General features: G+C 48.9%; 1 protein-coding gene across 1 annotated transcript; it reads left to right on the forward strand.

The window, feature by feature from the left end:
* Positions 1-215: 215 nt before the first annotated feature.
* On the forward strand, positions 216-20,516 carry psmd8 (proteasome 26S subunit, non-ATPase 8). The gene is made up of 7 exons (XM_038785982.1): positions 216-392; positions 2,205-2,277; positions 4,289-4,391; positions 8,837-9,002; positions 10,185-10,285; positions 16,253-16,364; positions 19,854-20,516. The coding sequence occupies exons 1-7, from the start codon at positions 282-284 to the stop codon at positions 19,989-19,991; spliced, it is 804 nt and encodes a 267-aa protein (XP_038641910.1). The 5' UTR covers positions 216-281; the 3' UTR covers positions 19,992-20,516.
* Positions 20,517-21,304: the final 788 nt, after the last annotated feature.

Here is a 21,304-nt window from a genome sequence, read left to right on the forward strand (position 1 = left end):
TATAATTCGGCACAAAGGGTCAGGTCTTACATCCCCCCCCCCCCCCCATGTGTTTGTTAGTTTAGGGTCACTCTCCTGGGGTCCAGCAGGGGGTGGTGGTGGTCCCCTCCCCCCCTCTCTCTCTCCTGTGGGGGACGCGGCCCCTTTAAGAGCAGCTGTCCTTCCCAAGATGGCGGCCGCCCGGCCGAGCGCTGACGTCAGTTCCGGTGAGGGCGGCTGTCGTGAAGCAAGCCGGGTGCCGGTTGCCCGGGTCATTGCCGTAGGGCGAGTGCGGAGTCACCATGGCCGGGGCCCTGGAGCAGGCGGTCGGCATGTTGGAGCTGCTACGGAGCGAGTGGAGCCGCAAGAACCCCAACCTCCGCAAGTGTGAGGAGCTGCTGGGCAAGCTAAAGGTGGGAGAGAGAGACCGCGTCCAAATACCCCGTAAAAACCTCAATAACCCATCAAAACCCCAAATACCCCAAAGTCACTCCTAAATATCCCAAAATAACCCATCATACCCCCAAATACCCCCAAATGTCCCCTAAATACCCCCAAATGTCCCCTAAATGTCCCCTAAATACCTCCAAATAATCGATCAAAACCCCAAAATACCCCTAAATATCTCCTAAATACCTTTAAATATCCACCAAATAACCTATCATAACCCCTAAATATCCCCTAAATAATCCCAAATATCCCCTAAATATCCCAAAATAACCCATCACACCCCCAAATGTCCCCTAAATACCCCCAAATACCTCCAAATAATCGATCAAAACCCCAAAATACCCCTAAATATTCCCTAAATACCTCTAAATATCCACCAAATAACCCATCATAACCCCTAAATATCCCCTAAATAATCCCAAATATCCTGAAATAACCCATAAAAAACCCAAATATCCTCCAAATAACCCCAAATATCCTCCAAATAACCCCAAATATTCCCTAAATACCCCCAAAATCCTCCAAATAACCCTAAATATCCCCTAAATACCCCCAAATATCCTCCAAATAACCCCTCAAAAACCTAAATAACCCATCAAAACCCCAAATATCCCCTAAATAACTCCAAATATCCCCTAAATAACGCATACAAACACCAAATACTTCCTAAATATCCCCCAAGAACCTATAAAAACCTGAAATACCCTCAATATCCCTGAAACAACCCCCCAATATCCCCTAAATACTCCCTAAAATCCTAAATATCCCCCCAAAAAACCCACATATCTCCCAACGACCCCTTAAAAACACCAAATATCTCCCCAGAAACTTAAATATACCCCAAACCCCAAAAACCCTAAATAAAATCCCAACAATGCCCCCAGAAACACTTAAAAAGCCCTAAATACACCCCAAGTGTCGAGTACCCCGGGAAACCCTTAAATACCCTAGAAACCCACAGATATCCCCCAAAAACCGCTTCAAAACCCTGGAGTTACCCCCAAATACCCTAAGAAAACCCCCAAATCCCAACTATCCCCCCTGAAACCCCTTAGCCCCTCCACAATACCCCTAAACAAACCTAACTATCCCCTCAGACTCTGAAACACCCCAAATACCACAGAAACCCAAACAAAATCGCTGAATACACCTGCAAATCTCAAATCCTTTAAATACCCACAGATATCCCCCTGAAACCCCTTAAAAATCCTAAATATCTGTCCAAAATTGCTAAATACACCCCCAAACCTCAAATATACCCCATTAATCCCGTAAATTGCATTAAAAACCCTAAATATCCCCCAGAAAACTCAAAAAAAAACCTAAAGTCTCCCAAATACCCCCCTAAAAAATATATACCCCCACAAGCACCCTAAACACCTCTCAGTACCCCAAAACCCTAAATATACCCCATCGAATCCCTCAAATACCCACAGTCCTGAATACACCCCAAGATAATCCTACAGCCCCCATATACCCCTCAAAAACCTAAATAGTCCGAGATTCCTTCCCCACTGCTGAAGAAGCTGAAGGTGGCAGAGAGGAGTGGGTGTGGGGGAACTAACACCCCCACCTTTACTGGGCAGGCTAAGGAAGAAAGAGGCATTCTAACCCCTGCCCACCACCCCAATCTGAAGGTGCGCTACTATTTTCCCCCACCCAACATGGGGGAGAGACTCTTAGCCCCAGTTTCCATCAATGGGGTGTTATCATCCCTTCTCCGCCAGCATGCCCTCTGTACCTTCAGTTGACAACGCTGTGTATTCCTATTTCAGGTGACGCTGCTGGAACTGAACTTTCTGCCCACTTCAGGCACCAAACTGACCAAGCGGCAACTCATTCTAGCTCGTGAGTATCCTCACCGACAAACGGCGACAGCAGTTTACATCCGACGGAGCCCCATTTCAAAAGATTGTATTTACTGCTGAGTCACAGAGTTTAACTTAATGCGAGAAGGATTTCTTCGTTTCGGGTTGATTCCGGATGTGGAAGGACTTTCTTGCGAGGAGAGATTGAGTGGATTGTGCCTGTGCTCATTGGAGTTTAGACGAATGAGAGGCGACCTTATTGAGACATATCGGATTCTCAGGGGGTTTGACAGGGTCGATGCTGAGAGGTTGTTTCCCCTTGTGGGAGAGTCTAGGACCAGAGGGCAGAATCTCAAGAGTGAGGGGTCACCCATTTCAGACAGAGATGAGGAGGAATTTCTTCTCTGAGGGGAGTGAATCTGAGGAATTCTTCACTGTGGAGGCTGGGTCGTTCAAAGCTGAGATAGATTTTTAATCAGTAAGGGAATCGAGGGTTATGGGGAAAGTGGAGTTGAGGATTATCACATCAGATCAATCGTGCTCTCATTGAATGGCGGAGCAGACTCGATGGGCCGAATGGCCTACTTCTCCGTCTTGCCTTATTTTCCACTCAAATAGTCACCTAATATCTGTTGGACGAATAGCTTCCTGTCCTTTCGTTTTGGAAATTCTTGCCTTGACTGTGGTGTTGGCATCCTTCCTCAAGTGCGTTGCCCAGAGTTGAAAACCCAGTATTCCAGTTGAGGCCTAACCAGTGTTTTCGAGAGGCTTGACGTAATTCCTGTGCCTATGCGTTCCGCAGCTGTTGGCAAAACCAAGAATCCTTGGTTGATTTTATTTTTTTTTTGGACAGCCTTGTTGCTCATTGTTCTGTAGGAAAATAAGTTGGATACTTTCACTGCTCGCCCTGAGTTTCAAATGCCGCAGTTGGCCTTCGCCCTGGAGGATGCAGGCACGAAGCTGCAGACTATTCTAGATGCGGCTGAACGGATGTGAGGTTGAAATGCCTGTTGCTTTGCCGCAAGTTTTGTGACACTTTGTTAACCTGGTTGGCAACTGTACGGGCGTTAGAATTATTTGTCGAAAGTACTGGGGAAAATCTCCGCCCTGTCCTGGAGACTCACCTGACCTGCACATCTTTGCGCTGTGGGAGGAATCCCACGCAGACACGGGGAGAAGGTGCAGACTCCACACAGACAGTGACCTGAGGCCGCTCTAACAGACCCCTCTCTTTGTTTTATATACATCACTCACACGCACATCCCCTCCCCACCAGCCAGGGCAGACATCCTGCCTGCATTGACCCTGGCGTGCCCTGTAAGAATTCAGAATGCTTCAGTGAGATCATTTCCCAAAATGGGTGGCACGGTAGCACAGTGGTTAGCACTGTTGCTTCACAGCTCCAGAGTCCCAGGTTCGATTCCTGGCTTGGGTCACTGTCTGTGTGGAGTCTGCACGTTCTCCCCATGTCTGCGTGGGCTTCCTCCGGGTGCTCCGGTTTCCTCCCACAAGTCCCGAAAGACATGGTATCATTTAGACATTCTGAATTCTCCCTCCGTATCCCCAAACAGGTGCCGGAATGTGGCGGCTCGGGGCTTTTCACAGTAACTTCACTGCGGTGTTACTGTGAGCCTACTTCTGAAGATTATTATTAAGTCTAAAGAATCCAGGCTCAGGCTCCTCAATCTCTCCTCCATTGGGCTATCCCGGCATGTCCCAGGGATCAGCCTGATGAATCTTGGTCACACTTCCTCCTGGATTCGCGGCTGTTTAATTTTTAACCCTCTCCGCATCCTCCCTGGCGCTCCCTCCCTCCCTCTCCTATGAAAAATTACCTGGAAAGTTCCTCAATCTAGTCAACCCCCCCCCCCCCCCCCCCCCCAATAATTCTCTTATCAGCCCCCTGCATGCAGCAGTTTGAGATATTCTATTATCATCAGAAGTCTGTGCCGATGCATAGCGCCCCTGTTAAGTTTCGTTATTTTTTTCTCTGTCAACAACTTTCTTTGAAGTAAAGTTTCTTGTCAGCGTCTCTCTCTCTTGTTTTAAAGGGGATGTTTTGGAAATTGGAGCACAGTGGAGTATCCTGAAGAAGGACATCCCCTCGTTTGAGCGCTACATGGCACAGCTCAAGTGTTATTACTTTGACTACAAGTAAGTGTTGCTGAATGACGCTGGGTCTGCAGCGGGTTGATGGGTAAGGGTTGTGGAACTGAGGCGGGTAGATGGACAAGAGTATGCATCGTCTAATTGAAATATCCACCCGTGTTAACTGAATAGTGGAAAACCCCAACCCTGTAATTCGGTTTCTACTCCTTTTCTTGTCTTTTTTCCTTCCCCCTCATTGTCCCACCTCTGAAAGGGCCTGCCACGTGCTGGGTACAAGTTCCAAGGTTGTCACCTTTGGTACATAATCCAAGAGGCCCTTGCTGGTCCAGCCCACAGGGAGATCTGTAGCAGGCAATTCAACAATCGTCTATCTGAGATCTGATGAGTGCAGGAGCCTCGAGAGGCTGGCGTCCATAAGAACTAGGAGCAGGAGTAGGCCATCTGGCCCCTCGAGCCTGCTCCGCCATTCAATTAGATCATGGCTGATCTTTTGTGGACTCAGCTCCACTTTCCGGCCCGAACACCATAACCCTTAATCCCTTTATTCTTCAAAAAACTATCTATCTTTACCTTAAAAATATGTAATGAAGGAGCCTCAACTGCTTCACTGGGCAAGGAATTCCATAGATTCACAACCCTTTGGGTGAAGAAGTTCCTCCTAAACTCAGTCCTAAATCTACTTCCCCTTATTTTGAGGCTATGCCCCCTAGTTCTGCTGTCACCCGCCAGTGGAAACAACCTGCCCGCATCTATCCTATCTATTCCCTTCATAATTTTAATGTTTCTATAAGATCCCCCCTCATCCTTCTAAATTCCAACGAGTACAGTCCCAGTCTACTCAACCTCTCCTCATAATCCAACCCCTTCAGCTCTGGGATTAACCTAGTGAATCTCCTCTGCACACCCTCCAGTGCCAGTACGTCCTTTCTCAAGTAAGGAGACCAAAACTGAACACAATACTCCAGGTGTGGCCGCACTAACACCTTATACAATTGCAACATAACCTCCCTAGTCTTAAACTCCATCCCTCTAGCAATGAAGGACAAAATTCCATTTGCCTTCTTAATCACCTGTTGCACTTGTAAACCAACCTTCTGTGACTCATGCACTAGCACACCCAAGTCTCTCTGAACAGCGGCATGCTTTAATATTTTATCGTTTAAATAATAATCCCGTTTGCTGTTATTCCTACCAAAATGGATAACCTCACATTTGTCAACATTGTATTCCATCTGCCAGACCCGAGCCCATTCACTTAACCTATCCAAATCCCTCTGCAGACTTCCAGTATCCTCTGCACTTTTCGCGGTATTCCGTCCAGCGGTATTCCGTGCCAGCTGTGGGCATTTATAACTTGCCCTTGCGAACGGACTGTGTGCTGCCCGTTCCTGGAAGCCTGTATTGTTGGGTGTGACTGACTGAATTGGTCATCAGTACTGTCCTCGCCTTGCTCCCTCTTGAAAGGGATTTGATGGAGGGTGGGAGGAGACCTGTGTGCCATTTACATGGTGGAGCACAGCAGCTTCTGGACCTCGCTCTGTTCTTCACATAATATATAATCTTTGGGGAAAGTGTTATCCTAACTCTCTCCATGATACCAATTATTATTCTTTCGCTCATGCTCACGGTCTCTACCTCTTCTGTCCACAATATCCGGAATCATGGGGAATCACACATACCTGTGCGTCACTTTGAGCTGCAGTGTTTTTTGTACCGTCCCAGGATGTGGGTGTCGCTGTCTCGGCCCAACATTTAATGCCTATCCCTACTTTCCCCTTGAGAAGGTGTCTGTGTGAGAACAGTTCGGTGTGGAGTAGGTACACCCACAGTGCTGTTAGGCAGTTCCAGATTTTGACACAGCGACAGTGAAGGAACGGCCGACATATTTCCAAGTCAGGATGGTGAGTGGCTTGGTAGGGAACCTCCAGGTGGTGGGGTTCCCAGGTATCTGCTGCTCACGTGTTTGGAAAATGCTGTCTAAGGAGCCTTGGTGAGTTGCTGCAGTGCATCTTGTAGATGGTACACACGGCTGCCGCTGTGCGTCGGTAGTGGAGGGATTGAATGTTTGTGGAAGGGGGTGCCAATCAAGCGGGGCTGCTTTGTCCTGGATGGTGTCAAGCTTTGGTGTTGTTGGAGCTGCACTCATCCAGGCAAGTGGAGAGCCCATCACACTCCTGACTTGTGCCTTGTAGATGGGGGACAGGCTTTGGGGGGGTCAGGAGGCGAGTTACCCAATAGAGGCAGGATTCCCAACCTCTGACCTGCTCTGGTAGCCACAGTATTTACATATCTGGGTTCAGTTCACTTTCTGGTCAATGGGAACCCCCAGGATGTTGATAGTGAGAGGATCAGCAATTCTTTTTTTTTAAAAATCCCAATTAAGGGGCAATTTAGCGTGGCCAGTCCACCCAACCCTGCATATCTTGTGGGGGTGAGACCCACGCAGACGTGGTCCACACGGACAGTGACTCGGGACCAGGATCGAACCCAGGTCCTCGGCGCCGTGTGGGAGGAATCAGCAATTCTAACACCATTGAATGTCATGGAGAGGTGGTTAGATTCTCTCTTGTTGGAGATGGTTGTTGCCTGGCACTCGTGTGGCACGGATATTCGTTGCCATTTATCAATTCCAGCCTAAATGTTGTCCAGGTCTTGCTGCCGAGGGACACAGACTGTGGTGAAGTGCGTCGAGGAGTTGTCGTTCTCGAGCAAGATATTTGGTTAGGGTCTGCCGTTTGCCAAAAGAAAAACTTGGTTTAAGGGACCTAAAGGAGGGAGGAAGAGTGGGGAGCATGGGGCGGCGCTACTGTCATTCTGGGAACAAAGAAGAAAATAGGATGGGGTTGAAAGGGGAAAGTTGGTGCGGCATGGCTGCCCATTGTGTAGGTGTTTGTATCCCTGGGATCTGGGTGCCACTGGGCACTGCCAAGTTTCCCATGTGAAAGTGGTACTGAGCTGCCACCTTGAACATAATTGAGTGGATCGTGAAATGAGTCAGTCTCGTTGCCGCAAGTCACTGGAGGCACAATTGGATAAAAGCATTAAATTTCCTAGCTCAGGAAATCGTTTAAGAATTGTTGGCAGCACAGAAGAAGGCCATTCGACCTGTTGGGCCAGTGACAGCTCTCTGCTCGACCACATCCTTCTCCACCCCTCCTCTCTTCTCCCCCCCCCCCCCCCCCCTGCAGCCCTGCCAAATTTATTTTCAATTCAGCCGCTCATCTATACCCCTCCTTAAACCACTGATCGAATCTGCCTCCACTGCTCAGGGGTGTATTCAAGATCGGAACCCTCGCTCTCTGCAGAAAAAGGATTTTCATCGTGTTGCCTTTGGCTCTTTCCACTTGAATTCGGTGTCCCCCTCGCCGCACTTGGGAACAGTTTCTCTTTACCTTCCGCCTCCCGGTTTGGAACACCTCTATAAAATCTCCTCTCGGGCTTCTCTTTCAAAGGAGAATGATCCCGTCTACCCACAAACCCCTCATCACTCAACCAATCTAGTAAATCCTTTTCCCCTCTCTGAAGCCTTTGGATGTGGTGCCGGAACGAGTGTTTTATAAAACATTTTTCAATAATCCCAAGATTGTTATTTTTTTATTCATTCGTGGGTTTCGCTGTCACGGTCAGCATCTATTGCTCAACCCTGATCGCCCTGGCACTCATTTCGAAGGGCCAGTTAAGCAGCAACCACGTCTGGAGTCGCAAGTAGGCCAGGCCGAGTAAGGAAGGCCGATTTCCTTCCCTAAAGGACATTAGAGAACCCAAAGGGTTTTTCCCACGATGGTTTCGGGTCTTTTAATTCCAGATTTTCAATGAATTCAAATTTTGCCACCTGCCCTGGTGTAGTTCGAACCTGGGTCCCCAGAGCTCTGCCCTGGGAGTCTGGATTACTGGTCTATTGAAAGTACCACTGTGCCACCTCCCCTTCCCTGGTCATTTACTGACACTAGCTTTTTAAGTCTAGCGTTTAAAAAAAAATAATTTTTATTGCCCAGTTGATGCGTATACGAACTCCTGTTTAAAGATCATTAGTTGTTTTTTTTTATTATTTTACGGAATATGGAGATCCGTTGGGTAGGCCAGCATTTGTTACCCATCTCTAATTGCCCCATGAGAAGGTGGTGGTGAGCCGCTGCAGTCCCTATGGTGTAGGTACACCCACAGTGCTGTTGGGAAGGATTTTGCCCCAGCGACAGTGAAGGAGCGGTTGATATATTTGCAAATCAGGACGGTGAGTGGCTTGTTGGGGAACCTTTAGGTGCTGGTGTCCCCATGCTTCGGCTGCCCTTGTCGGTGGTGGGGGGGGGGGGGGGGGGGGGGGGGGGCTGGAAGGCTAGCTTTGAAATTAGTTGTGGCCTTTGGAGTGCTAGTCCAGACACGTAACCACCATCCTACCGCGCCCCCCCCCCCCAGAGTGTAACGCTGCTCTCTTTGTCTCCCACCTGCTTAGTGGTCTGTGGTCTTGATGCCTGTCCCTTTGCCTTGTACAGGGATGAATTGCCAGAGTCTGCCTACAAACACCAGCTGCTGGGACTGAATCTGCTCTTTCTTCTGTCTCAAAACCGTGTGGCCGAGTTCCACACTGAGTTGGAGCGGCTGCCCGCCAGAGATATACAGACAAATGTCTACATCAAACACCCAGTCTCACTGGAGCAGGTAACGTGGGGCCAGGCTCCAGAAGGGGGTGGGGGGGTTTGGATGATGCGTAGAAGTTAGGGGAATATGCATTCATTAAAATTACTCCTTTAAGAGCCGGGTTGACAGAATTTCACCGGCCCGAATGTATCAGCTGTTCCCAACACACAGCGCGCTCATCATTTTGTGTCCAAAGACACACGATTCTATTCCCTTTCCGAATACTTGAAGCACAAAATCCAGACCGACACCAGCGCAATACTGCAGGAGTGCTACACCGTCTTCAGGCAAGACGTTAAACTGAACTCCAGCTGCCTCACGGGTGGATAATTCCAAGCATTATTTGAAGAGCAAGGGGAGTTCTCCCCCTCGCGTCCCAGCCAATATTCCTCTTCCCCCTCCCCCAGTCACCAAAATAGATTATCTGGTCATTATCGCATTGCTGTTGTGGGGGTCTTCCTATACAGATTGGTTGCCCACATCACGCGGCAGTAGCTCATTGGCTGTGAAGCACTGCAGGGGTGTCCAGAAGTGGTGCTTAAATGGCTCCCTGCATTCGGTGGATCGCCGGTGGTCCAACAGGGTATTATCCTTTACAACACGAGAACCTATCATTTTGTTTTGGATCATGATATGATAATTTCTTGTGTTTAGCAACATTAATGCACGTCAATGATTACATTGATAGAAACAGCAAAATATTTGTACTTCCTCTAAGTTCCCATTAATTCAGGCGAGGTTTGTTGTTTGCGACGGGGTGGCAAGTGAGAAGAGATGGGGTCGGACCTGTGGGTGCTCTGCAGTCCTTTTTGCCCAGCACAGTGAGATCCACCAATGAAAAGGTTTTGGAGCCGCTCTTCTCGAAGATGCTATACAAATGCAATCCTTTCGGGCTCGAGGGGCCAGGTGGCCTACTCCTGCTCCTAGTTCTTATGTTCTTTGTACTGCACAGTTTGGACGTCCTGACCCGTCAGATTTTGTTGGAACGTTTGGGAACCTTTATACATACGTGTGCACCGCTAAAGGCTTTTAAGCAGCTCTGTTTAAAGTTTTTAAAGAGTCATTTAGGGAACCATTCGGTCCATCGAGCCCATGCCGACCCCTTATGGAGCATTCCAGTCTATCCTCCCTACAGTGTGTTGAGTGCAATTTGAAAATGGAAGCTGCCGCCCTTTGCCCATGTTCCTGTGTGTTGTATTCCAGTACCTGATGGAGGGGAGCTACAACAAAGTGTTCCTGGCGAAAGGAAACATTCCTGCTGAGAGCTACACCTTCTTCATTGACATCCTGCTGGACACCATTAGGTAAGGCCCTGTGCATGTCTCGGGTGACCGGAGATGGGGGAGCGCCCCCCAGTGGCCTGAAACCCAGGGCAGTGCAACCAACAGGGTTTGGGATTGCAGCGGGCGACTATTCTGGATGAATGATGCAGTGAGTTCCCACCCTTCCGTTAATAACATTAAAAAAAAAAGTGATTATAAAGCTATTAGTAATTGGGGACTCAATAGTCAGGGGCACAGATAGGAGATTTTGTGGGAGCGAGAGAGACTCACGTTTGGTATGTTGCCTCCCAGGTGCAAGGGTACGTGATGTCTCGGATCGTGTTTTCCGGGTCCTTAAGGGGGAGGGGGAGCAGCCCCAAGTCGTAGTCCACATTGGCACTAACGACATAGGTAGGAAAGGGGACAAGGATGTCAGGCAGGCCTTTAGGGAGCTAGGATGGAAGCTCAGAGCGAGAACAAACAGAGTTGTTATCTCTGGGTTGTTGCCCGTGCCACGTGATAGTGAGATGAGGAATAGGGAGAGAGAGCAATTAAACACGTGGCTACAGGGATGGTGCAGGCGGGAGGGATTCAGATTTCTGGATAACTGGGGCTCTTTCTGGGGAAGGTGGGACCTCTATAGACAGGATGGTCTACATCTGAACCTGAGGGGCACCAATATCCTGGGGGGGAGATTTGTTAGTACTCTTTGGGGGGGTTTAAACTAATTCAGCAGGGGCATGGGAACCTGGATTGTAGTTTTGGGGTGCGAGAGATTGAGAGTAGAGAGGTCAGGAGCACAGTTTTGACTTCGCAGGAGGGCGGCAGTGTTCAGGTCTGTGGTTTGAAGTGTGTCTATTTCAATGCCAGGAGTATACGAAATAAGGTAGGGGAACTGGCAGCATGGGTTGGTACCTGGGACTTCGATGTTGTGGCCATCTCAGAGACATGGATAGAGCAGGGACAGGAATGGTTGTTGCAGGTTCCGGGGTTTAGGTGCTTTAGTAAGGTCAGAGAAGGGGGCAAAAGAGGGGGAGGTGTGGCGCTGCTAGTCAAGGACAGTATTACGGTGGTAGAAAGGATGCAAGATGGGGACTCTTCTTCCGAGGTAGTATGGGCTGAGGTTAGAAACAGGAAAGGAGAGGTCACCCTGTTGGGAGTTTTCTATAGGCCACCTAATAGTTCTAGAGATGTAGAGGAAAGGATGGCGAAGATGATTCTGGAAAAGAGCGAAAGTAACAGGGTAGTTGTTATGGGAGACTTTAACTTTCCTAATATTGACTGGAAAAGATATAGTTCGAGTACATTGGATGGGTTGTTCTTTGTACAATGTGTGCAGGAGGGTTTTCTGACACAATATGTTGACAGGCCAACAAGAGGTGAGGCCACTTTGGATTTGGTTTTGGGTAATGAACCAGGCCAGGTGTTAGATCTGGAGGTAGGTGAACACTTTGGAGACAGTGACCACAATTCGGTGACCTTTACGTTAGTGATGGAAAGGGATAAGTATACCCCGCAGGGCAAGAGTTATAGCTGGGGGAAGGGCAATTATGATGCCATTAGACATGACTTAGGATGTGTTGGTTGGAGAAGTAGGCTGCAAGGGTTGGGCACACTGGATATGTGGAGCTTGTTCAAGGAACAGCTATTGCATGTTCTTGATAAGTACGTACCAGTCAGGCAGGGAGGAAGGGGTCGAGCGAGGGAACCGTGGTTTACCAAAGAAGTGGAATCTCTTGTTAAGAGGAAGAAGGAGGCCTATGTGAAGATGAGGCGTGAAGTTTCAGTTGGGACGCTTGATAGTTACAAGGAAGCGAGGAAGGATCTAAAGAGAGAGCTGAGACGAGCAAGGAGGGGACATGAGAAGTCTTTGGCAGGTAGGATCAAGGAAAACCCAAAAGCTTTCTATAGGTATGTCAGGAATAAAAGAATGACTAGGGTAAGAGTAGGGCCAGTCAAGGACAGTGGTGGGAAGTTGTGTGTGGAGGCTGAGGAGATAAGCGAGATACTAAATGAATACTTTTCGTCAGTATTCACTCAAGAAAAAGATAATATTGTGGAGGAGAATGCTGAGACCCAGGCTATTAGAATAGATGGCATTGAGGTGCATAGGGAAGAAGTGTTGGCAATTCTGGACAAGGTGAAAATAGATAAGTCCCCGGGGCCGGATGGGATTTATCCTAGGATTCTCTGGGAAGCCAGGGAAGAGATTGCTGAGCCTTTGGCTTTGATTTTTAGGTCATCATTGGCTACAGGAATAGTGCCAGAGGACTGGAGGATAGCAAATGTGGTCCCTTTGTTCAAGAAGGGGAGTAGAGATAACCCCGGTAACTATAGGCCGGTGAGCCTAACGTCTGTGGTGGGTAAAGTCTTGGAGAGGATTATAAAAGATACGATTTATAATCATCTAGATAGGAATAATATGATTAGGGATAGTCAGCATGGTTTTGTGAAGGGTAGGTCATGCCTCACAAACCTTATCGAGTTCTTTGAGAAGGTGACTGAACAGGTAGACGAGGGTAGAGCAGTTGATGTGGTGTATATGGATTTCAGTAAAGCGTTTGATAAGGTTCCCCACGGTCGGCTATTGCAGAAAATACGGAGGCTGGGGATTGAGGGTGATTTAGAGATGTGGATCAGAAATTGGCTAGTTGAAAGAAGACAGAGAGTGGTAGTTGATGGGAAATGTTCAGAATGGAGTTCAGTTACGAGTGGCGTACCACAAGGATCTGTTCTGGGGCCGTTGCTGTTTGTCATTTTTATAAATGACCTAGAGGAGGGCGCAGAAGGATGGGTGAGTAAATTTGCAGACGACACTAAAGTCGGTGGAGTTGTAGACAGTGCGGAAGGATGTTGCAGGTTACAGAGGGACATAGATAAGCTGCAGAGCTGGGCTGAGAGGTGGCAAATGGAGTTTAATGTGGAGAAGTGTGAGGTGATTCACTTTGGAAAGAATAACAGGAATGCGGAATATTTGGCTAATGGTAAAATTCTTGGTAGTGTGGATGAGCAGAGGGATCTCGGTGTCCATGTACATAGATCCCTGAAAGTTGCCACCCAGGTTGATAGGGTTGTGAAGAAGGCCTATGGTGTGTTGGCCTTTATTGGTAGAGGGATTGAGTTCCGGAGCCATGAGGTCATGATGCAGCTGTACCAAACTCTGGTACGGCCGCATTTGGAGTATTGCGTACAGTTCTGGTCGCCTCATTATAGGAAGGACGTGGAAGCTTTGGAACGGGTGCAGAGGAGATTTACCAGGATGTTGCCTGGTATGGAGGGAAAATCTTATGAGGAAAGGCTGATGGACTTGAGGTTGTTTTCGTTAGAGAGAAGAAGGTTAAGAGGTGACTTAATAGAGGCATACAAAATGATCAGAGGGTTAGATAGGGTGGACAGCGAGAGCCTTCTCCCGCGGATGGAGGTGGCTAGCACGAGGGGACATAGCCTTAAATTGAGGGGTAATAGATATAGGACAGAGGTCAGAGGTGGGTTTTTTACGCAAAGAGTGGTGAGGCCGTGGAATGCCCTACCTGCAACAGTAGTGAACTCGCCAACATTGAGGGCATTTAAAAATTTATTGGATAAGCATATGGATGATAAGGGCATAGTGTAGGTTAGATGGCCTTTAGTTTTTTTTTTCCATGTCGGTGCAACATCGAGGGCCGAAGGGCCTGTACTGCGCTGTATCGTTCTATGTTCTATGTTCTATTGAATTGTAAAGAAATCCTGCCAACCTTAACCCGGTCAAGATTGTGACACACCAAAAATGGTTGACTCCTAACTGTCATAGAATTTATAGTGCAGAAGGGGGCCATTCGGCCCATTGAGTCCGCACCGGCTCCTGAAAAAGCACCCTCCCTAAGCCCATACCTCCACCCTATCCCCATAACCCAGCAACCCCCCCTAATGTTTGGACACTTAGGGCAATGTAGCATGATCAACCCACCTAACCTGCACATCTTTGGACTTTGGGAGGAAACCGGAGCACCAGGAGGAAACCCACGCAGACACGGGGAGAACGTGCAGACTCCGCACAGACAGTGACCCAAGCTGGGAATTGAACCCTGGTTCCTGGCGCTGTGAAGCTAGCCAATGTTACTGTTCCACCCATTTATTTGGTAGGTCAGAACTTGAGTACTGCTGAAAAGAGGCATCTTGTCGAAGGTTTTCCTCTTGCACTCATCAGGACAATCACAAGAACACTAATGTATAATACATGACAATTGTGGTTGACCTGATGAGTGCAAAATGAAAAACTTCAACAAAACATCTTTTTCCAGCGATACTGATGAGGGTGTCCACTGTTGTGGCTGAGTGAGTCATCTCTCACTGGGGATGGGCGAGAAATGCCAACCGTACCAGTATGTGCCGGAACCCACATCGGCGTAAACCCTGTCTTCGCCACAAACCGTACGCTCTTAAATAATTAACGGCGAATGAGTGATCTGCATTTTTCAGAGTTTCGTTGCTGGGCAGGTGTTTTAGGCAAAGAGTATGGAGGGACAAGGGGGGAGGGAGTGGGGGGCGAGGTTCAAGTGGCCGTAAACACCAGTGGTTTTGCGCTAGTTAAACTAGCGAGAGATCTTCGGGGGGAAAAAAGGAAATTAAACCAGAGACACAAAACCGTTGGATTATTTGGGAAAATTGGGGAATGAAAAGGCAGCTAAATTCGGCCACTGCGCAGGTCTGCCCATTCAGGCGAGGCTGGGAGATCATGGGCTGGCGAACATCGAAGCAGAGATACCAAACTATTGTGTCAAGAAGTGGCGATCCGGAGAACCGGGATCTTTCTTGGTGGCCAAAACCCTTTGTCTTGTCCTATCCTGATTTACATAGATAGAATTACATAGAATTTACAGTGCAGAAGGAGGCCATTCGGCCCATCGAGTCTGCACCGGCTCTTGGAAAGAGCATCCTACCCAAGGTCAACACCTCCACCCTATCCCCATAACCCAGTAATCCCACCCAACACTAAGGGCAATTTTGGACACTAAGGGCAATTTAGCATGGCCAATCCACCTAACCTGCACATCTTTGGACTGATGGTTGGGATTAAGCCCAAGACCTGGTTCTGTTTTGAGGAGGCTCTTGGGGCATTGGGTAACAGTCAGGAATGAGGCTGTGCACCAGCTACTGTCGCCCGGTGGGGGGTGGGGGGCTGTTGTTGAGGAAAGGAACACTATGGGTTCATGAATCACTGAAATAATGATAGCAAAGAGATCATGTTAGTACTTTATAAATCAGTGGTTAGGTCTCAGCCTGAGTATTGAAGACAGGACAGTTCAGAAAAGATGCTCCAATCTTTGAACGTGCAGAGGAGGTTTTCCAGAATGTTACCAGGGATAAGGGAGTTGACACTATGTATAGAATCCCTACAGTTCAGACAGCCCATTTGGCCCATTGAGTCTGCTCCGATCCTCTGAATGAACATCCTATTTAGGCCCTCTCCTGCCCTAACCTCATAACCACCTAACCTGCACATCTTTGGACCGTGGGAGGAAACCGGAGCACCCGGAGGAAACCCACGCAGACTCCGCACAGTCACCCACGGCTGGAAGCGAACACGGCTGGTGCTGTGAGGCAGCAGTGCTAACCACTGTGCCACCATGCGCGCTCTCTGCAGACGATCGTGGGAACTGCCCAGCTGACATGCAGCTTGATTATTAAAAGGCCTTTAACAAGGTGCCATACACCATGATCGAGCCATGTAGGGCTGATGAGCCTTGTGTGGGGCCTGGGTATAGAACTAGGTTAAATGTTGAGATTTTCCCCTCCACCTGAGAACAGTTGACCTGTGGAGCAAGTTGTGACTCACTGCAAGCACTCAGCAAGGAGCCGGGTAAATTCCTATCGTGATTGACGTGCAAAACCCTTGCTGGGATATTGGGATCCCTGTGATCCTATCGGCCTCGTTTTGTGGGAAGCGTTTTCGAAAAGTACTTTGTACCCCAACGTTGGCCCACGTTTTTCTTTCCACTCTGCCAATAACAAACTTCAATTTTACCTCAGGGATGAGATTGCTGGCTGCATCGAGAAGGCTTATGAAAATATATTATTCAGTGAAGCTTCGAGGACATTGTTCTTCACCGCGCCTAAGAAGATGACTGAATATGCGAAGAAGGTTAGTACTCTGGGCCTGGTGTTAACTCGCGAATTGACTGGTGCAGGGGGAGTGCCGGCGACGGGTAACAAATGCAGTTGGTTTAGTAACTGAATCAAGTGTTAGAATCATGGAATTCCTACAGTCCAGAAAGAGGCCTTTCGGCCCATCGAGTCTGTACCGACCCTCTGAAAGAGCACCCAACCCAGGCCCACTCACCCGCTCTATCGCGGTAACCCAACCTGCACATCCTTGGGCTGGGGAGGAGGGAGTATCGGAGGAAACCCACCCAGACACGGGGGGGAAGGTGCAAGCTCCTTGTAGTCATCTGAGGCCGGAATGGAGCCCAGGTCCCTGGCGCCGTGAGGCAGCAGTGCTAACCCACTAGTGTTAAATGCTTGCATCCAGGTGTTGATAATGAGTAACGGATGCGTGGGTCACTGATCAGTAAAAGAGATTCGCAAGTCTGGCAGCAAAACCAAGTTAACTTAACGTTTAGAGTCCACACGGCTCCCCTTCAGAGCTGAAGAGATGTAGAAATGTGATGGGTTTTATACTGTATAAAAGACCTGCTGAGTCTCGGCGGCATTTTCTGTTTTTTTTTAGCAGCCATAGTATTCATACAACAGCTTCTGTATTAGTCAAAGAGATCAGTTGCTTCTGATTTGGCTTAGAAACTGTAACCGAGTCAATTACTAATAGTGTGTTTGACAAAAAAAAAGCCGCAAAAAAAGTTTACGGCGACGTAGTGGTGACGATGGCCATTTAGGAGATGGTGAAATGGAAAGGCCGGCAGTGTAGGAGCAAACCAAGAGAGAGTGGAGTTAGACGAGGTGATATATCACCTCGGTAGCACAGTGGTTAGAACAGTTGCTCCACAACTCCAGGGTCCCAGGTTCAATTCCCAGCTTGGGTCACTGTCTGTGCGGAGTCTGTACATTCTCCCCGTATCTGCATGGGTTTCCTCCGGGTGCTCCCGTTTCCTCCCACAGTCCAAAGATGTGCAGGTTAGGTGGATTGGGCATGATAAATTGCCCTTGGTGTCCAAAAAAGGTTTAGGTGGGGTTACTGGGTCACGGGGATAGGGTGGAGGTGGGGGCTTAAGTAGAGTGCCCTTTCCAAGAGCTGGTGCAGACTCGATGGGCCGAATGGTCTCCTTCTGCACTGTAAATTCTGTGAAATCTATATCGAGGCGTGTGGGGAGAGGGACGGATTAGACCGAGTTGGATATTTAAGGTTATCGGAAGCGAGGAGAATAGGATTAGACTTTGCGATCGGTTTCGCTAGGCCTCGCCTCTCGCAGTGTGTTGAGCAGTTGCTGAACCGCACGTGGATTGATCAGTTTGTTAAATGTGGGCGGCAAGGCTGTTCAGATTGAGAAGTCTGATTTAATGGATGCAATATGATCTGGAACTCAAACATTCCTGATCGGATGCTCCCCCTCTGGGAAACAGCTTCTGTTTTGAGAAGGATTTTGGGATTGGACAGGATGGGACACTAAAGAGGAGAGAAGGATAGTAAGATTAGACTGTGAGGAAGTGTGTGGGAAGTGAGCAGGAGAGTGTGTTTGGGCAGAGTGGGATATTAAAGTATCCGGGGAGTGAACAGGGAGGGGGCGGTGGGGTCTTGCCCATGAGACCCACCGTCTGTTCATTCCAACCTTCTGTGATGCTGCTGACTGCCGAACGCCCCTTCTTGGCGTGAGCTGATGTTGTTAACGGTGCTCTCTGTCCAGACACACTTCCCCCACCCCTTCCTTTCCTCATCCAAACGTCCTCCAGTGTGTTATCGCCTCCCAAATCCATGCGCGTCTTTCCCAGAACTCCCAAGTCAGAGTTGCCCCCCCGCCGCATTACCGAAGCTGCCTCTCTTGTCAAAATCACAAGGGACGCCCTATGCCAGCCGGCCAGGGGGTAAATGTGAATTTCCCAGCCTGCCTGTAGCCTTGACATGGCTAATAATATAATAATCGCTTATTGTCACAAGTAGGCTTTAATGAAGTTACTGTGAAAAGCCCCTAGTCGCCACATTCCGGCGCCTGTTTGGGGAGGCCGGTACGGGATTTGAACCCACGCTGCTGGCATTGTTCTGCATTACAAGCCAGCTGTTTAGCCCACTGTGCTAAACCAGCCCCATAATCAACCTCTTCTGCATGTCCACTCTCGTCCAGTTGGGTGGGACTGCGCCGCCCGTTGTGGCTCATCATCCTGCTCCCGCACCATCACCTCTGGTGTCCCCGTCTCTCCCCCACCCCCCCCACCCCCAGGATATATCCTTGGTGCTCTCCTATTTCTCGTCTATCTGCTGCCTCATGACGACACAATCCGAAAGAGTGCTGGTTTTCACGTGTAGCGTAGGCCGTCATCGCGCACCTCACCAGCGCCTCCGACTCCTCCGCTTCCTTTTCAGACCGATTACCCAACATCCAGTACTGAACGAGCAGAAATTCCTTCAACTGAATATTGGCAAGGCTGAAGCCATTGTCTTCAGTGCCTGCTGCAAAATGCCCCTTTCCCTCGCAGCTCTCTTGGGGCTGAATATTCACAACTTTGGTACCAGTTGGATTACACAGACATGCCATCACCAAGATTATCAATCTGCCACTCCCATCATCCAAATCTATCCCTGCCTCCGTTCAGTTGCTGCCAGGCCTTTCGTCACCATTGAGACTTGACTAATTGAGGGCGCTGCTGGCCAACACCTCACATTCTGCCCCTCGTAAACTCGCATCCATTAATTCCCTTCTGTCCGTGCCTTTATTCTAGTCATGCACCATTCGCTCCGTGCTCCTGTGCTCGCTGACTCACATTGGCGTCTGGTCGAGCAACACCTATTTTTATTTTTTTGAATTTTAAATTCTCATAGAATTTATAGTGCAGAAGGAGGCCTTTTGGCCCATCAAGTCTGCACTGGCCCTTGGAAAGTGCACCTCACTTAACCCCACGCCTCCACCCTATTTCTGTAACCCAGTAACCCCACTTAACCTATTTGGACATCCAAGGGCTCCACCATCCTGCTCAAGATGTGCGCTCCTCTAATTCTGCTCCCTTGCGCACCCTGGATTTTAATTGCTCCACCACTGGCTGTTACGGAGCTCTGGAAATTCCTCCCTGAGCCCCTCCACTTCCTTTCTCTCCGATAAAGATGCTTCTTAAAACCTGCCCCTGCCTAAGCTTTTGACCATCTGCCTTGATGTCGCCTAATTTAACTCTCTGTCCATTCTTCCTTCATCGCGCAAGTTATAAGCATAATATTGATAGAGCCTGCCTTTGTATGTTAGACCATTGGATTACTAAAGGGTGGGAAATTGGCCTTGTCCATGGTGTGATGTTCTACGATCCCACAAGAATTGGGACTGGGACCTAATGTGCCCACGGTCTCACCACTGACAATAGAGGCGGCTGTATGTCGGTGTTATTGTGTCGAATAAAACTCTCCGCCAGCTCTCCTATTCACTGTGGATCCTAATGTGTGTGTGTGTCTCTCTCTCTCTCTCTTTCTCTCTCGCAGCGTGGCTGGCTCCTAGGTCCTGATAACTATTACTCGTTTACCAGCCAACAGCAGAAGCCAGAGGAAGTTACGATCCCATCCACCGAACTGGCCAAACAAGTCATCGAGTACGCCAGGCATCTGGAAATGATTGTCTAAAAACGGGCAGGAGAGAGAAAGGACTGTTACTGGGTGGCTGGTTGGTGGGACTTCTTTTTTTGTTTAGTTGTTTGGGGGGGGGTGGGAGGGATTGTCTGGTTTGCGATGTTGGAGCTGATGGTGTTGGACCTGCACTAACCTGATCCCCGGGTGAGGCCGTGTACCATGGATGCTTTCTACCGATGGACTGGGGTCAGTTGATGAATCTTACAGAACATGAAAAGGGACGGACCTCAAGAGCTGGCCTGCCGAGTCCTTGCGTTCTGCGCACAGCGTTTCGATATCTGCACCAGTGGAACCTGATGGCGTTGAACCTTTTTTTTAAACCTTTGGTTTCTAATATGCAAAAAAAAACCTTCTCCGGGGGCCTTTTTGCCTCTCTCGAGACATGAATACATAAATGTCAGTATTTTAATTTTAAACACTCCCTTGTTCTGTCCAGGCCCAATAAAGTGCTGTGTTTTATCTGTATAATCTGGGGAGCTCCACCTAGCTTCAAAATTAAACCCAAACTATTATCGCACAGTTCCTGTGTCTTTTCATTCGATTTGCCGGGCTCGGTAGGAACAATCCTTTGCAACAAGTTTCAGCTTTGAAGACTTGTGGAGACAGGGGCAGCGCCCTCTTCAACGTGTTACTGAAATATTTAGGGGCAGAATGGTGACAACACAGCAGATGACCGTTCGCCCTGTCGCTTCTGCGCTGGGCATCCATACAGGTAATTAGCCTATTGCCACTCCCTCACCACCTGCCCGTAGCCATGCACATTTGTCCTTTCCAGACAGTCAAATTCCTCCCGCAAGCCTCCACCACACTCTCGGTCAGCGCCTCCCAGATCCTTAACCCACTGGCTGCGCAAATAGGATGTTCCTCGTGTCGTCATTACTACTTTCGCCAATGACCGCCTCTCTGATGCCGTCACATCCTTCCTAAAGTCGGGCACCCAGAAAACCCACCTGCGTGAACCCTGCTGTCACAGTGCAGTGGGTCTTGAACCCAGGGCCCAGATAGCTGAGTGCTAGTGACTGAACCTGTCATGTGCCATTTTGTTTCTCGTCAGGGCAAACCCGACAGCCACCAGCAGAGATGTTTCCACCTGAAGGGGGGGGGTGTCCGAGTTTAGGACATAATCCAGTCAGGTGGAACGTCTTTATCCTGAGAACGTAGAACTCGCTACCTTGTACCATAGGATAAATGTCATAGAATCCCTACACAGTCCAGAAAAAAGCCATTTGTCCCATCAAGTCTGCACTAACCCTCCAAAAGACCACCATACCTAGGCCTGGTCTACCCACGTCGATGCTACAACCAAG

This window comes from Scyliorhinus canicula, chromosome 27 (genome assembly GCF_902713615.1).
Source record: "Scyliorhinus canicula chromosome 27, sScyCan1.1, whole genome shotgun sequence".
Taxonomy (NCBI): Eukaryota; Metazoa; Chordata; class Chondrichthyes; order Carcharhiniformes; family Scyliorhinidae; genus Scyliorhinus; species Scyliorhinus canicula.

Excerpts from the sequence above, each read along its gene's own strand:
- psmd8 (XM_038785982.1), top strand. The coding sequence starts at position 282 with ATGGCCGGGGCCCTGGAGCAGGCGGTCGGCATGTTGGAGCTGCTACGG. Across the intron at positions 10,286-16,252 it reads ATCCTGCTGGACACCATTAG|GGATGAGATTGCTGGCTGCA; the intron begins GTAAGGCCCTGT and ends ATTTTACCTCAG. Across the intron at positions 16,365-19,853 it reads TGACTGAATATGCGAAGAAG|CGTGGCTGGCTCCTAGGTCC; the intron begins GTTAGTACTCTG and ends TCTCTCTCGCAG.